The 16,181-nt window shown below is 58.3% G+C and overlaps 1 protein-coding gene across 1 annotated transcript; it reads left to right on the forward strand.

The window, feature by feature from the left end:
• The first annotated feature begins 2,507 nt into the window (after positions 1-2,507).
• On the forward strand, positions 2,508-14,278 carry VPS45 (vacuolar protein sorting 45 homolog). Its single transcript, XM_032713234.1, has 15 exons — positions 2,508-2,795; positions 2,888-3,022; positions 3,418-3,478; positions 4,096-4,175; positions 4,382-4,450; positions 4,718-4,855; positions 5,164-5,274; positions 5,621-5,755; positions 6,052-6,165; positions 6,497-6,664; positions 8,617-8,775; positions 9,483-9,590; positions 9,875-9,996; positions 10,865-10,996; positions 13,818-14,278. The coding sequence occupies exons 1-15, from the start codon at positions 2,703-2,705 to the stop codon at positions 13,900-13,902; spliced, it is 1,710 nt and encodes a 569-aa protein (XP_032569125.1). The 5' UTR covers positions 2,508-2,702; the 3' UTR covers positions 13,903-14,278.
• Positions 14,279-16,181: the final 1,903 nt, after the last annotated feature.

A 16,181-nucleotide genomic window follows, 5' to 3' on the forward strand; every position in this document is an offset into this window, starting at 1 on the left:
AGGTGCCCACGGAAGCAGGCGGGCAGTGCCTTGGTGCTGTGCCGAACCCGAGGGGCCTGGTGCTGGGAAGTCCTGGCACAGGTCCCACAGAGCCATTGCTGGTGTATTTGCCCTCTGGTTCATCTCCCACTCGGCCTTCCCGGTTTTCCCTTGGGAAAAGCACAGGTGGGAGAGCCCCCGTGGCCACCAGTGGCAAACAGGGCCTGTCATGCGCAGGGCTCAGCTGATCCCGGAGCTCAATCCTGCCTTTGTGTCCTGCCAGGAGCCTGCCCTTGTTTGTGTCCCACACAAAGGGTTGGTTTGTGTGTCCGGGCAGGAATTGTCCAGCACAGAAGGGACGGGATGTGCGCGGGTTTGTCCCCACAGGCTGCAGGGTTTGTCCCCAGCACGCCCTGTGGCCCTGCTGCCCGGGGATGCCACTTCCAGAAGGATGAGGTTCTGGATCCAAACGGGCCTTCTTGTGTTTATTTGGGTTATTTTCTCCCCCTCTCACCATTTAGCACAATTAGATTATCAAACAATAACGAGGTGAGGTGAAGCCCCTCATGACTCCTCATCTCCAAAGCTGGAAACCCATCCAGGCCTTATTTTACTGCCAGGAGACTCTTTTCATGGAGCACTTTTTCCCAGGAGACCTGCACACGGTGGCAGGAAACACCTGGGACATGAGTTGTGTTGGAGTGGGAGAACAGGGAAAGGCTGGGATGTTCCCAAGCCACTCAGGTGGTGCTGGGGGATGTCCTGGGAAGCACAGGCTGCCGTGGCCATTTCTCCTTGGAATCAGGAGTGAGGAATCAGCTGCTTTTTAACTAATTGTGATGGAATTCAATCCCTTAAAATAGCAGTGCTGTAATCCCAGACAATCCTATTGCCTCAACTTAGGGACCGACGTCTGTCCTCGAGCTGCTCCGACGGTGACGGGCCCAGGGCAGTTATAGGGGAGGTTAAATCAGCTGGATTTATGGAAATAATATTTGAATCAACTCTTAAGGAAGATTTAAATCAGAAATGATGGCAAATGAACAGGTCTTTTCTGGCCTAAACAATTCTGTGATTCCAACCTCTCGCAGGACATGAAACTGCTCTTCCACCGCCCCAAATCAGCCCATGGGGAAGGAAAAGTGTAAAATTTCCTTGGAATAAAAGTTGTTTCAAATGTTTTACCTGCAAGCCAGAGATAAATATCCCACCAAGAAGCCTCAGAGTTTTGGTTTGCAATTCACTTCCTCAAAATGGCACAAAAAGGGGTTTGTCTTCCCTAAGGACAAGGACAAAGATGGATTTAAGGAGGAGACGACACCCTGGGTTTGGCTGGTTCACAAATAAAACCCTCACTGACCTCATCCAAAAGCATTTCCAAGGAAACTGGACAGTAACTAAACAAGCACTTTACAGGCGCTGAATTATTTAACATCCAAACGAGGCCAGAAAACAATTGGATGCAATTAAATTTAAAAATAATCTCAATGGTTTATTCCATTTGCCGTTATTGTCTGTATCCTTTGGCTGGGAGCACCCACACATTCCATAGGAAGTCAGTTTGAATATAGGAAATCAAGTCAGGTGAAAATAAAAAATATAAGAAATAAAATGCTGGAATTGAACTTTTTTTAGCTAAATCCTTATTTAAACCACCCAAACCTTTGGGGGTTGTATAAAGATCCATACGTGTGCAGAACTCCCCGGCCTCCAGGGTAGGAGATCCAAAGTGTTTGGAAATGAAAAGTAAAAAGGGATCTGGGCAGGAAATGGAAGGATTAAAGATGACGAAGGTGTCGAGGAAAAGGGGAGCTGCTTAATTGGAGGTGAAAGGCAGGACGTAATCATTAATTAATCATTATCCCCCCGCTATAAATAGGGCCCCAGCAGTGGGGGAGTGTCCGGCCCCAGGTCAGCTCTGTCCCACTGGGAATAGCACTAATCCCACTGCCCTGCTCCAGGGATTAATGGGACCAGGCTGGACCTGGAGCCTCGGCATCACCCACCCCTCGCCCACCCCCGGGCCCCCCGAGCAGCTTTGCCTCATGTTCAGTGAACCTGAGTCCCATCCTTGTCCTTGGGAACCCTCCTGGGGTACATCGAGCACTCCTGGGGGCTTTGGGTGGGCTTGGGGTGAGATGGGGTGAATCTGGGGGCATTTGGGGTGCAGTGGAGTGAGTTTGGGTGGGTTTGGGGATCATTTGGGGTGGATTTGGGGTCGCACTGAGTGGGTTTGGGTTGTTTTGGGGTAGGTTTAGGTGGAGGTTGGGTGAATTTGGGGTGGGTTTGGGTGGGTTTAGGTGGGTCTGAGGTGAGTTTGGGTGGGTTCAGTCTCAAACTGCTTCACCCTCCTGGGCTATTTCCATCGCCCGGGTGCACTCGGGCCCTGGGACGGGCGAAGGACCCGGGTCGGGGCTGCGGGACCGCCCCGAGGGACGGCGGGGCCAGTGGGGGCTGCGGGCGGGGGCTGCTCCCGCTGCCGGACTACAACTCCCAGGAGGCAGCGGGGCCGGGCGGGGCCGGGGGGAGACGAACAGATCCGAAGCGAGGCCGGGGGGAGACGAACAGATCCGAAGCGAGGCCGGGCGGAGCCGAACGGAGCCGAAGTAGGGCCGAAGCGAGAACGGGAAGAGCCGAAGAGGGGCCGGGCGGAACCGAAAGGAGCCGAAGCCGGGCCGGGGGTCGCGGAGCGGGGCCGGGGGCAGCCGGGCGGCCCTGCCAAGATGAACGCGGTGCTGGCGGTCCGGCAGTACGTGTCCAAGATGATCGAGGACAGCGGCCCCGGCATGAAGGTGCTGCTGATGGACCGGGAGACGGTGAGCGGCGGGCCCGGAGCGCGGGGGGGCGGCGGGGCCGGGAGCGCCGGGCCCGCGGTGACGGGCGATGTCCCCCAACGTGCCGCCCGCAGACCGGCGCCGTGAGCGTGGTGTACACCCAGTCCGAGATCCTGCAGCGCGAGGTTTATCTCTTCGAGCGCCTCGACTCGCCCAACAGGGAGCCCATGAAGCACCTCAAGGCCATTTGCTTCCTGCGGCCCACCAAGGTACCGACCCCGCCCGCCCCCACCCTGCCCGGGGGTCCCCGCACTCACCAGGGTGGGGGTCGGGCTCTTCTCCCAGGGAACGGCAGGACAAGAGGAAACGGCCTCAAATTGTGCTGGGGACATGGGGGGGTTAGGTCGGATATTGGGGAAAACTCCTTCATGGAAAGGGCTGTCCAGCCCTGGCACAGGCTGCCCAGGGCAGTGGTGGAGTCCCCCCCCATCCCTGGAGGTGTTAAAAAATGTGTGGACGTGGCACTTGGGGGCACGGGTCAGTGGTGGCTTTAGCAGTGCTGTGGGGTTGCAAAACTGCAGGATCTCAGAGGCTTTTCCAACCTTAACACTTCCATGATTCCATATTCCTTAACTCTGCTCTCCTCGCTGCTGTTTCCATCCAGGAGAATGTGGAGCTCCTGGTGCAGGAGCTGCGGAGGCCCAAGTACAGCGTCTACTTCATCTGTGAGTACAAATCATCCGGGGGTCCTGAGGGTCTGTAATCCGGGACAGGCTCCACATCCCAGCGTGGGTGGGACAGACTCCACATCTCAGCGTGGGTGGGACAGACTCCACATCCCAGTGTGGGTGGGACAGGCTCCACATCCCAGCGTGGGTGGGACAGGCTCCACATCCCAGCGTGGGTGGGACAGGCTCCACATCCCAGTGTGGATCACACAGCACCTTCCCGTGCTGGGTGTATCAGGCAGGTGCTTCCCACGTGTCCTGCTCATGCCACGGCATGTTCCCTGGGTTTGGGAATGAAGCAGAACGACTCCAGCTGGTTTGGGGTTGAAGTCCAGTCCTCCAGCCCTGGAATCAGTCGGTGGGATCCTGGGAATTGGGTGAAGTGGCCTCTAGATGTCATCACGGCTCCACAGGACGCGGCAGGGCTGGATGCCAGGGAGAGGGGCAGGGGATGAGCTCCGAGCATCCCTGGCAGGTGGCTCAGGATTCCAGCACCTGCAGGTGCAGGGTCAGAGGGTCTCTGGGGGATTTGCTCCTGCTCTGGAGGGGATTCAGCCGTGCTGTCCCACAGGGTCTGCCCGGATCCCAACCATCCCTTTGCTGTTTCCTCCCAGATTTCAGCAACGTCATCAGCAAGAGCGACGTGAAGGCCTTGGCCGAGGCCGACGAGCAGGAGGTCGTGGCTGAAGTCCAGGTGAAGTTTGGATGGCTTAGGTAGATCCAAAAGCAAAGGGAAGGTCCAGGCTCACAGACACTGGGGGAGCAGCAGGGCTCTTGTTCCCAACCAGCTCGGGTGGGAGGAAGGATGGACACAAAGGCCCGTGATTGGGGTTGGGTGTTGGTGCCGGTGCTGGAACAGGGCTCTGGGTGGTGACAGACACTGTCCTGCTCCCCCACCAGGAATTCTACGGCGACTACATTGCGGTGAACCCACACGTCTTCTCCCTCAACCTCCTGGGCTGCTGCCGGGTAGGAACACGGCGAGTTCTCCTTGGATTGGGTAACACACCAGTAACCACCACAAACTGGGGCGATGGGGGGCTGCTGGAGGGGCCACGAGGGGGAAGGAATGGTCCTTGCCAAGGAGAGGAACACCAGGGAGCCCGGGCTTGGCCCTGGGGGTACCTGCTCCTCCAGCCCAGCCGTGGTTTCCTGTGAGACTTTAGGACTTGAGAACAAGGACGTGAGGAAGTTTGGGGCCAGTGCATCCATATGAGGCACAGCCTTTTCTTCCAGGGCCGCAGCTGGGACCCGGCTCAGCTGGCCAGGACAACCCAGGGGCTCACTGCTCTGCTGCTGTCCCTGAAGAAGTGCCCCATGATCCGGTACCAGCTCTCCTCAGAGCCAGCCAAGCGCTTGGCCGAGTGCGTGAAGGTGAGAGGAGCCCACGGCCACGGCACGTCCTCCCTTTGGGGGATATTCAGTTTTGGCTAGTTTGGGTTTTCAACCCATTTCCAGTCAATTCTTGTGAATTCCATCATTTCCTTCATGGCCCAGCGCTGGGCAGGTCACGTCCCTCTCTGCTCCCAAAACAGCCTCTGGAGAGCTGCATTCCTGGGCCCTCAGCTCCTCCCTGCCAGTGCAGGCCGGGGTTTCACCCGCCCTTCCCTCCGTACCCGTATCCACACTGAGAGGGAGCGTTTTCCAGGTGTTCCAGTGGGATTTTTCCCCTTTCTCCACAGCAAGTGATCACAAAGGAGTACGAGCTGTTCGACTTCCGCCGCACCGAGGTCCCTCCCCTGCTCCTGATCCTGGACCGTTCTGACGATGCCATCACCCCGCTCCTGAACCAGGTGAGCCACGCCCAGGTGTGCCAGGCCGGGGCAGGGATGGGAGTTCTCCCCCTGGCTGGGCACGGGTTGGATGTGGGAGAGAAAAGTGTTGCCTCCCACCCCCATTCCCTGTGAAATCCCTCTGCTCTCTCCCCCTCTGATTATTTCCCAGTGATATTTACCGTTATTTACAGTGAGTTTATTTCTCATTGTAACCTCCTGGCTGGTTCGAGGGACACACACCTGGGCTGTCCGTGTGTCCTGGGGGAGCGGGAGCAGCGTTGGTCGGGTTCAGCTGAAATCCATTGATTTCCCAGTGCTGTGCCTCCCCAAGGTCACCCCTCTGCCTTCCTCTGTCCCCTGGCAGTGGACGTACCAGGCCATGGTCCACGAGCTGCTGGGGATCAACAACAACCGCATCGACCTGTCCCGGGTGCCAGGGATCAGCAAGGACCTGCGGGAGGTCGTCCTGTCAGCTGAGAACGACGAGTTCTACGCCAATGTGGGTGTCCTGGAGGGTCTCCCCGAGCAGCTGGGTCTGGGGGTCACGTCCCGTTCGTGTTTTGGGAAGGGAACTTCCCAATGACTTTGAGCATCGAGGTGGGGATGTGCCAGTGGTGAATGTCACTGAGCTGCACCAGTGACACCTGACAGGAGATCAGGTGTCCTGTTTGTGGTTTTATTTCAAAGCCAAGTGCAGAGCTGCAGGTTTGGGGGGATGTGCCTCGGGCACAGGGGCCACTTTCTCCCAGCTCCTAAAGACTCTTTCCCTGTGCTCCCCTTGTCTTGTCCGTGCAGAACATGTACCTGAACTTCGCCGAGATTGGCACCAACATCAAGAACCTGATGGAGGATTTCCAGAGGAGGAAGCCAAAGGAGCAGCAGAAGCTGGAATCCATTGCAGATATGAAGGTACAGACAAAGCCCATCCCAGCTGGGTCCTGGGGCACAGCTCAGAGCACGGGCTGTTACATTGGCCACTGCTCAGGGTAAGGAGTCTGGAGGCCTCTTTGGAGGTGCTTTCTGTATCCTTTAATTTTAGGAGTAAATAAAAAGTACATCCCTCCCAGAAGTCTCTGGGTAATGGGAGAAATCCTGTGGGCTCCTGGGATCCAGGTGCCCGATCCTCCGCACACAGGGCTTGGATTGCTGTGAATTTGTGCAGTTTGTGGCTGGCTGCACCCACCTTCTGTCTCCTGCTTTTCCCTTTAAGCACCCACTGTCTTGGTTTCCCCCCTCACAGGCCTTTGTGGAGAACTACCCTCAGTTCAAGAAGATGTCGGGGACGGTGTCCAAGCACGTGACGGTGGTGGGGGAGCTGTCCCGGCTCGTCGCCGAGCGGAACCTGCTGGAAGTGTCGGAGGTGGAGCAGGAGCTGGCCTGCCAGAGTGACCATTCCAGCGCCCTCCAGGTACTCCATCCCAGCCCTGGGTCCGGGGCTTTGATCCCGTCGCTCCCCTGGGGGTGGGAGTTCTGTGTCCTGCGGGGTGGGACGCTGGATGTGGAATTGCTCCTCCCTGCTCAGCTCAGATGGGGATGAGTCATCGTTAATAACTGGCTTGAGAAGCATCTTGGCAAATCGTGTCCTTACATCCCACTCTCCAGCATTCCTCCATTATGTGACAGCGCTGTCACATCACCAGCTCCGGGTTTGGGGGGGATGTGGCAGTGCTGGGAGCTGGATGGAGACACCGGCGGGTCAGCCCTGCCCTGGCAGGTGAATCCTGGGATTCCTGGGGTCACCTTCGTCCTGGTCTGCACAAACTCAGTGTTTCTGCAGTTTTTTAGAGCAGAAAAGCTGCCTCAGGTCCCTTCCCCAGCCCCATGCCTGAAGGGCCCTGTTGTACTTCCAACAAACCGAGGCCGCTGGAAAACTTGCAGCAGCTCGGAAATGAATGGAAACCCATGGAAGTGGGATCTTTGTCCCTGCAGCCACCCTGCCCCAGGCTGTCCCTGCTGTGGCTCCCCATGGCAGCGAGAAGGGCAAGGCCACGGGACAAGGAGCAACCAGCCAGAGCCTGGAATAAGGGTGGAATTGTTCTCCCTTGATGTCACTTCAAGGATTGCTCAGTCTCTGGTGGCCTCGGGCCCCCCAGTCCAGGACATTTGGGTTATTCCTCCCCTGGGCTCTCATTAACCCTGACACAGTGCAGGAGCCCTGGGAGCTGAACAGAGGGTTGGAATCCCAGCTCCTCCCGTGGACAATGGCTGTTCTGTTCTCCTCACTTCCCACTGATCCTGGCACTGCCAGCACAGGAACCTCCCTGGGGCTCCGTCCCTCCCCTCACAGGTGAATTCCTGAACTTGAAGGGTGAAGTTCCTGTTGGTCCTCCTTACAGGCCAGGATTTTGTCCTATGTTTTGGTAACTAGTCAGCATTAGTCAAACAGATCCCAGCAAACAGCTGAGCCAGGGTGGTGAATCCAGCAGCAGATCAGGAGTGATAACTGAGATCCCTGCTCTTCCACTGGGATTTCTCTTTCCATGCTTTAATTCCTTCCCTCCTTTGCTTCCAAATGTGCAATTTGCTCCTCCACATCTCACATCCAAAGGTTTGCAGAGACTTTGATGCTTCTGCCATGGACCTTCCAAAAAGGAAATGGAGTTGGAGGGGTTACCTGAGAGGTTTTTTGAGCCAGTGTAGTGGTCAAACCTGTGGGCCATGTGTGGCTCCACTCGAGCCAGAAAGGGCTGGGCAGAGCTTGGAGGTGTCTGGAGGTGCCTGCTGACCTCCCCCTCCTGCAGGGACACCAGTGATACCAGTCTGGTTCTGTGTCCCTCAGGCAGTGATACCAGTGACACCAGTCTGATTAGTGTCCCTTAGGCAGTGACACCAGTGATACCAGTCCGGTTCCACGTCCCTCAGGCAGTGATACCAGTCTGGTTCCATGTCCCTCAGGCAGTGACACCAGTCTGGTTCCATGTCCCTCAGGCAGTGATACCAGTGCAGTTCCATGTCCCTCAGGCAGTGATACCAGTCTGGTTCCATGTCCCTCAGGCAGTGATACCAGTCTGATTCCATGTCCCTCAGGCAGTGACACCAGTGATACCAGTCTGGTTCTGTATCCCTCAGGCAGTGAGACCAGTCTGATTCTGTGTCCCTCAGGCAGTGAGACCAGTCTGGTTCTGTATCCCTCAGGCAGTGAGACCAGTCTGGTTCTGTATCCCTCAGGCAGTGATACCAGTCCGGTTCCACGTCCCCCAGGCAGTGATACCAGTCCGGTTCCACGTCCCCCAGGCAGTGATACCAGTCCAGTTCCACGTCCCCCAGGCAGTGACACCAGTCTGGTTCCGTGCCCCTCAGGCCCTGGGCTCCGGAGCAGCCCGGCCTGGCCCCCGCTGAGGTGTCCCCGTGTCCCCGCAGAGCGTGCGGCGGGTGCTGCAGAGCCCGCGGGTGTCGGAGCTGGACGCGGCGCGGCTGGTGATGCTCTACGCGCTGCGCTACGAGCGCCACGCCAGCAACGGCCTCCCGGCACTGCTGGACGAGCTGCGCGCCCGCGGCGGCACCGACAGGTACCGCAAGGTAACCCCGGGGAGGGGGCACGGGGGGCACGATGCGGGGGGAATCGCTGCTCTCTGGGGGGAAACCTGCCCGCTCTGGGTCAGCCCGGGGCAGGTTGTTGTGCAGAGCCCTGAGATCGGCTCAAGGAGGACTTGCAGGTGTGGCTTTAAAGGGCTTTTTGAATGAGTGGCTCCATTTCCCACATGGGGGATACTGAGGGTTGGACGGGGTGATCTCCAGAGGGCCCTTCCACCCTGGGCTGGTCTGTGGTGTTGTGAAGGGTTGAATAAAGCGGGGATGGCAAGAGTCTGCTGGGAGGGGAGTGTGGCACGTGCACAGGCCTGGGATGAGCTTCCTCCGTCCTTCTCCTCTTCCCCCTTTGCCCAGCTCCTGCACTGGCAGTGGCTGCAGCGAAGGGCTGGGAATGGAGAGGAGCTGGTGGGAAGGGAGCGGGCGGCAGCGCCAGGAGCAGCTGGGGAGGAGGTGGAGGAGCAGGATGATGTCACCTCGTGTGGAGGAGCTGCTGCTGCTGCCACGGGCGATGGAGACGAGGCCTCTCCTTGTGCAGGAGGGTCGGGGCAGGCGGGGGGATGTGGGGGTGCTGCTGCTCCACCCCCTCACCTCTGTGTGCGGTGCCACTGGGATCACCCCCCTGGCTCCATGTCCCTGAGCCCCAGAGCCCAGTGAGGAGTTCCCATCCTGACAGCTCCTGCCCTCTCCCCGCACAGCTGGTGTCGGCCGTGGTGGAGTACGGAGGGAAGCGGGTCCGGGGCAGTGACCTATTTGGCCCCAAGGACGCCGTGGCCATCACTAAGCAGTTCCTCAAAGGCCTGAAGGTACCGAGATGCCTCGGGGGGAAAAGGGACAGTTTTAGCCAAAACTGCAGCCAGAGCAGGCTGGCAGGAATGTCGGGCTGCTGGCTTGGGGTTGGGATTTCACAGGGAGGGCAGTGGCTTCAGGGCCTAATTCCATTGAGGACAATGGGAGCGGGTTGCTGAAGAGCCTCAAATCCCAGATTCAGGGGTGACACCTGCTGGGTTGTTGGGCGATGCGGTGCCTCTGCTGATTCCTCCTCCCTCCTTGCTCTCCCAGTTCCTAAAGAGCTTCCCTCCCACCACAGGGCATTGAGAATGTGTACACACAGCACCAGCCCCTGCTCCAGGAAACGCTGGACCAGCTCATCAAAGGAAAGCTCAAGGACAGCCAGTATCCCTACCTGGGCCCCAACACGCTCCGGGACAGGTACGTGGGGCTGGTTGGGCAGAGCCTGCACTGGGATATACCTGGGGCCCCTGGCACTGGGATACACCTGGTGCCCCTGGCACTGGGATGCACTGGCTGCCACAGCCCTGGGATACACCTGGGGGCCCTGGCACTGGGATACACCTGGAGCCCCTGGCACTGGGATACACCTGGGGGCCCTGGCACTGGGATACACCTGGAGCCCCTGGCACTGGGATACACCGGCTACCATAGCACTGGGATACACCTGGGGGCCCTGGCACTGGGATACACCTGGTGCCACAGGACTGGGATACACCTGGTGCCCCTGGCACTGGGACACACCGGCTGCCCTGGTGAACTGAGGCACAAATCCTGGCAGTTCGTGGTCAGCCCCAAACGAGCTGCTCCGTGCCCTTCACCCCGAGCCCGGGAGCTCCGAGGCAGCGCCGTGTCCTCGCCTGACTCCGGAATCGATTGTGATTTCCCAGCTGCAGCGGAGCCTGAATCATGCATTAAACATGGGGGGGTGGATCCACAGGGATCCGGGTGCTGCTGCATGAGGCTGCTCAGGGCCAGGGGTGAAAGTTCGGGGGAGATGAGGTTTTGTGGGATTTTAATGGTTGTTGTCGGCCCTGAGCCCAGCAGATCCCAGGGGTGACGCGGGGTCTGGGAGAGGCACCGTGAGGATCACGGATCGCTGCCTCCAGGGCAGGATTTATCCTTGGTTTTGTCTAATCCTGGCTCAGTATTGGCTGGGTGTTCCTCAGTGTTCCCCATCCCAGGGAGCGTTCAAGGCCAGGTTGGGTGGGGCTTCCACCTGGTGAACAAGACGAGCTTTAAGGTCCCTCCGGCCCAAAGCATTCCATGGTTTGTGCCTTTGCCCCAGGCCCCAGGATATCGTCGTGTTCCTCATCGGAGGGGCCACGTACGAGGAGGCTCTGGCCGTGTACAACCTGAACCGCTCCAACCCCGGCGTCCGCATCGTCCTGGGCGGCACCACCATCCACAACACCAGGAGGTAAAACCCATCCCGCCGGGAATCCTGCCTGCAAAGCTGCTGGCACGGCAGGAATTCGGGGTGCAGGAGGGATCCCCACCGGGCGATAACACACGGAAACGGGGGGGTCGGTGCTCCGTGCCCAGATCTGCTCGTGGTGGCTCAGGGACAGATCACCCTCCTGGAGCTTTAACCTGCCTTTCCCTGAGTTCCAGGGCAGGGAAGTAGAGTTTATTCCATAGAGTTTTTCCTGCTTGTAATTCCCCGCACGTTCGGGAAGCCAGAGCAGAATTCAGCACTGACTGAACGTGCAGCTGCCTTGCTGGAGGTGGGCAGAGGTCCCTCCTGGTATGGAATTCCTGGTGGGAAGCGTCTGGTTTATAAATACAAATAGTTTTTCCTGAACCCAAATTACTCGCTTTGGGTGCAGGGGAGAGTTGAGGCCACACTGGGCATTGTTTCCCATTGGCACAGCTCACTGCTGGCCAGGCAGGGGAGCAGGAATTCCCTCCAGATTCCCCGTGCCCTTCCTTCAGCTCAGTGTGGGATGGTGGGAAAACCCTGAGCTGCTGCTGAAGCTCAGGATCTGCAGCCCCATCATGGGCTCCACTTGGATTTGTGCTGCCAGGAGCCACCTGGGCTGGTCTGGGCTCCACCACGTCTCGGCACAGTCCCTGAATTATTTACAGAAAAACTGGGATTCTGTATCCAAATTTGCATTTCAAAGAACGAAGTGGGGAGGGAAAAAAAACCCAAAACTAAAAGGCTGGTCCTATGGAAGGGCTGGATCCAGCTGGGCCCTGCCTGGGAGCTCTGGGGAGGGATAGCAGAGACTTGTTCTGAAACAGCCCTGCTCCAAATGATTTGTTTTCTCTTGGATAAGGTTTCCCTAAGGACGGAAGGACAACAAAAATGTCTCCTGTCCACTGTTCCCCACAATTCCAGCACAGTGCCTGAGGATCAGGGATATCTCAGCACAATCCCTGAGGTGTCTGATGTGAGGGAACCCAGATTTTAGTGTGTCCCAACCCCTCCTGTAATCCATGGCCTTCCTGATTCCTGCGGGATTAGGGCGGATATGTCACCAGAAACAAGGGGATTTGGGTGTTAATGCACCGAGCAGCCGTGTAAGCACCTAATCCTGGGCTCCATTGTTCCTACGGCCCCACTGGAACTGGGACCAACATCTGTGGGCGCCCGGGGGGTGACCCAGGGGAGGGAGAATCCTCTCTGCTCCTGGGGATCCGAGCCCTGCTCCTGGCGATCCCAAAGCAGGGTTTGGAGGAGAAAGGGTTACAGAGGATCAATAATCGGCTAAAAAGGGATGCCTGGGAGCAGGAGGAACATCTGGCGCTGGGGCTGACTCATCCTGGGCAGGTTGAGCCCAAACCTGCTGGGACTAATCCCGGGATGTGGAGCCTGACCCAGTTACCCAGTTACGGCGCCGCGGCGGCACCGGAGCCTCGTGGGGACCCTCCTCGCTCCGGAGGGGTGGGAGTGGAGCTGGGAGCGGGTTTGTTCCTCCTGGGGGTTTGATCTCTGGGCCCTGGTCAGGGGGAGCATCCATGGAGTTACCTGCAGGTACCTGTGCTGGGTCCTCACCGGGCCCCGCAGGATCCACGGGGTTCTGGGAACAACCCCAGCACGGGGGATTTGTGCCGTGGTGCAGCTCATCCCCCTGGGGCAGGTGGCACTTTGGCTCTTGCCTTGGCACACTCCAGACCTGGAAGGTGCTCAGAGAGGCCTGAGGGGACCCTGAGGGGACCCTGGTCACGTGCACAACCTGCTCTGGACAGCACAGAACCGGGAGGTTCCCTAAAAACACCAGCGAGTCATTCCCTGCCACAGCTCAGTTCTGCCTGGCTCCAATGCCTAAAAATAACCTGGAGGAGAGAGAGCTGGGGCTGGAACACAAAGCCAGGTGGAGCCAGGGGACAGAGCCAGGGGACAGTGTCCTGTCTGTGCCCCTTCCAGCTGTGTCCCGTGGAGCTCAGAGCTGGGCCTTTGCTTGAGATTTTAGGGTTTTATTATTTTTCAAACCCCTCAGGATTCACAACCTGGGCAGGAAGAGCTGCTCCAGACCCAGTTTAGGGAAATCCCATTTCTGTAGGATTCGTGGCATATCCTAGTTTGCATTTCTTTATCCTTTTTGGTGTTTTTCTTTTAAGCATTAGTGTTGAGATCACCTGATCAGCACATTGAGGGGATGAGTCAGCCTGGGAACGGCTGTGGTGTCTCATTGCCAGAGGAACCGTCCTCCGGCAGCATCTTCCTGGCTGGGAGCATTCCTGGCTTTGGGAGCTTGGAATTTACTCTTGGATTAGTGTTTCCTGCCTCCAGCTGCCCCAGGACAGCCACAGGAGTGGGTCAGGCAGGGGTGACCTGTTGTTGGATCACAGTGTCATGGGCAGGTCACCCCTTTGCCACTGTCACCGCGTAGGAAGTGACAGGACCAGAGGAAACAGCCCCAGGTTGCACCAGGAGAGGTTTAGGTTGGATATTGGGGAAAATTCCTTCACTGAAAGGGCTGTCCAGGGCAGTGGTGGAGTCCCTCCTCCCTGGAATTGCTCAAAACCACGTGGATGTGGCACGTGGGGACACAGTCAGTGGTGGCCTTGGCGGTGTTGGGTTGACAGCTGAACTCGATGGGCTCAGAGGGCTTTTCCAGCCTGAACAATTCCCTGATTCCATTGCCTCTGTGCCCCCATCCCAGTGTTGCTGGGGCTGTGTCTCAGCTCTGGGGCTGAGGAGCAGGTCCTGGTGGGGTCCAAAGGCTCAAGGCCAGGCCCAGGGGGGGGGGGCAGTTGGCCCTTGTCCCACTGACCTGAGCCTTTCCCGGCAGCTTCCTGGAGGAGGTCACAGCCGCGGGGTTCCGCGGCCGGAGCACCGAGAGCTCCCAGGTCCCACCGAGGTCCAGCCGACGGTGAATCCTGAAGGAGTGAATCCCTTCTTGCCCATCCGGGGCTGGATGTTCCCGCGCCGTGGCCGGAGCTTCCCCCTCTGGTGCTGGAGCTGGAGCTGGAGCTGGCCACAACGTGTCCCCCCTGCAGCTCCTCCTTGTCCCCTCACAAACAGCTCCAGAGCTGGGGATGTCACCTGAGGGGAGCCTGGGGAAGCTCTTGAATCCCTGCAGCTCCCAGCTCTTCACTGGGACACACAGGATGAATCCCCTGAGGAATCCAACGGTCCTGCCCCGGGCCGGGGGAGCAGCTCTGGGGTTGCAGCTGCTGGGCACAGGAGCCCTTTGCTCTGCTCCATTGTCTGTATATGTTGAATCCTATTAAATCCCCTGTTTTGGTCGAATCTGTCTGTTTGATGATTCCCAGTTTCCCTTTCCCAATGCCACGAGGTGCAGTTACAGCCTGAGCCTTCTCAGGAGCTTCTGCCCCCCTCAAGGACCACACCAAGGTCTCGCTGAGGAGCCTGCGAGTGCGTTTCCAGCTCTGCCCCGTGGCCTCTAATCAGCACTTGATTGGGAATTAACAAGCCAGATCAAATGAAATGAGCTCCTAAATCTCTGGGAATTATCGTGGCATCACAACTAAGTCCCGTGGATGTGGGAGAGAGCAAAGCCCTTCAGGGGGGAGGGGATCTGGCCCCAGGGGTCCTGGGCAGCTCTTGTTGGGGAGAAACAAAGCCTGGACTGGGGGGGCTTTGAGGTCCCTCCAGCCCAAACCATTCCATGTTCCTGGACCTCTGGGAGGGAAGTTGGGCAGGAAGGGGAAATGTGGCAATGGGAACATGGAGGGATGATGGGATTTCATTTAAGGAAAAACCCCACAAAAACCCAACGTCCGAACCTGATTATAACCCAGATCAGCTGCAGAGGCCACAGTAGCTGGTCCTGTTACCTGCAGTGGCTGTCCCTGGATTGGCTCTGCTGGAGGCCACGGGGAAGGAGGTGGGAATTGTGAAGCCCCAGAGAAAGGCTTCAGTTGGGTTGGTACGAAGGTGCCTGATCTCAGGCGGGACTTGAGCTCTGAATGGGGGCTCCCAAAATGCTGAGTTTACTCAGTTACTTCAGCTCTGAACTGGCCCTCACCCCCGAGTTCCTCGTGCCCCCTGTTTGTGTGCCCACCCCAGTCTGTGCCCACCCCCTCATGCATGTTCAGCCCGAGCCAACCTGATTTCCAGGCACGTTCCAAACACTCCTGCAGATCATGGGCTCCAGCTCCAGCTCTGCCCTGCGGCATTTAAGGTCCATCAGAACACGCTGCAGCCTGATCCACTTGGGGTCACATCCCTGCGAGTGCCTCTGGCAGGAGCCTCCTCTTTCCCACCTCCCCCTGCCCTATATGTGCCCCCACGAGGTGACTCAGACCTCTGCCAGCCTGGGACCCTGACAGAGGGGAGCTCAGTCCTCAGAGGAGCCTGCCCCCTCCACTCCAGAGGGATAAATCCCTCCTCCAGCAGCCCCTTTCCCAGACAAAACCCCTGTAATCGTCGTCAGAGACTCGGAAAAGCGCGTGCCCTAATTAAACTCGACTCATCTTCCAGGCAGCAGCTTCACACTTGATATCCAGAGGCAAAATGCTGTGTGGGGGGTGTTAAAGACGTAAATAAACCGAGAGTTTGCTGATCTGCTCTGCAGGAAGGTGAGATTTTGGCGGCTGTTTATATGGATCAGCACAGGGAGCAGCTGCAGCCCCGGGGCCAGGGGGGAGCACAGGGGCTGTGTGAGTGTGGGAGAGACACAAACACACCTTGGAGGGGCTTTTTGTGCTGCCCACGGGAGAGGAGTGGGGACAGGGATGGGGACAGGGCTGGGAACGGGGATGGAGACGGAGACAGGGCTGGGAATGGGGATGGGGACAGGGACAGGTATAGAGATGGGCATGGTGACAGTGACAAGGACAGGGACAAGGACAGGAATGGGGATGGGGAGCTGCAGAGACCACATCACCTGCCACACCAGTGTGACTGTGGCTCAGGGAGGGCACCCCCAGCCCAGCCCTCCCCAGCCCAGTGACCCCAGCGGGAGCAGCGTCCAGGGCCGGCCCCAAGGCTGGGAATGCGACCGCCCGTTCCCAGTACGGAAATGGGAGCCGGGTTCCCTCCTATCTCCTTCCTTCCATGTAAATTGTTGATGTTTCCAGCTCTGAATCACCGATCACATCCCTCACAAACGTGACTCACTGTCGCGCTGTCAGAACAGCCTGAGGATCCCGACCGGAGCCGAGTCCCTGCTCCCAGGGGCAGGGAGGTG

This window comes from Chiroxiphia lanceolata, chromosome 29, assembly GCF_009829145.1.
Source record: "Chiroxiphia lanceolata isolate bChiLan1 chromosome 29, bChiLan1.pri, whole genome shotgun sequence".
NCBI classification, from domain to species: domain Eukaryota; kingdom Metazoa; phylum Chordata; class Aves; order Passeriformes; family Pipridae; genus Chiroxiphia; species Chiroxiphia lanceolata.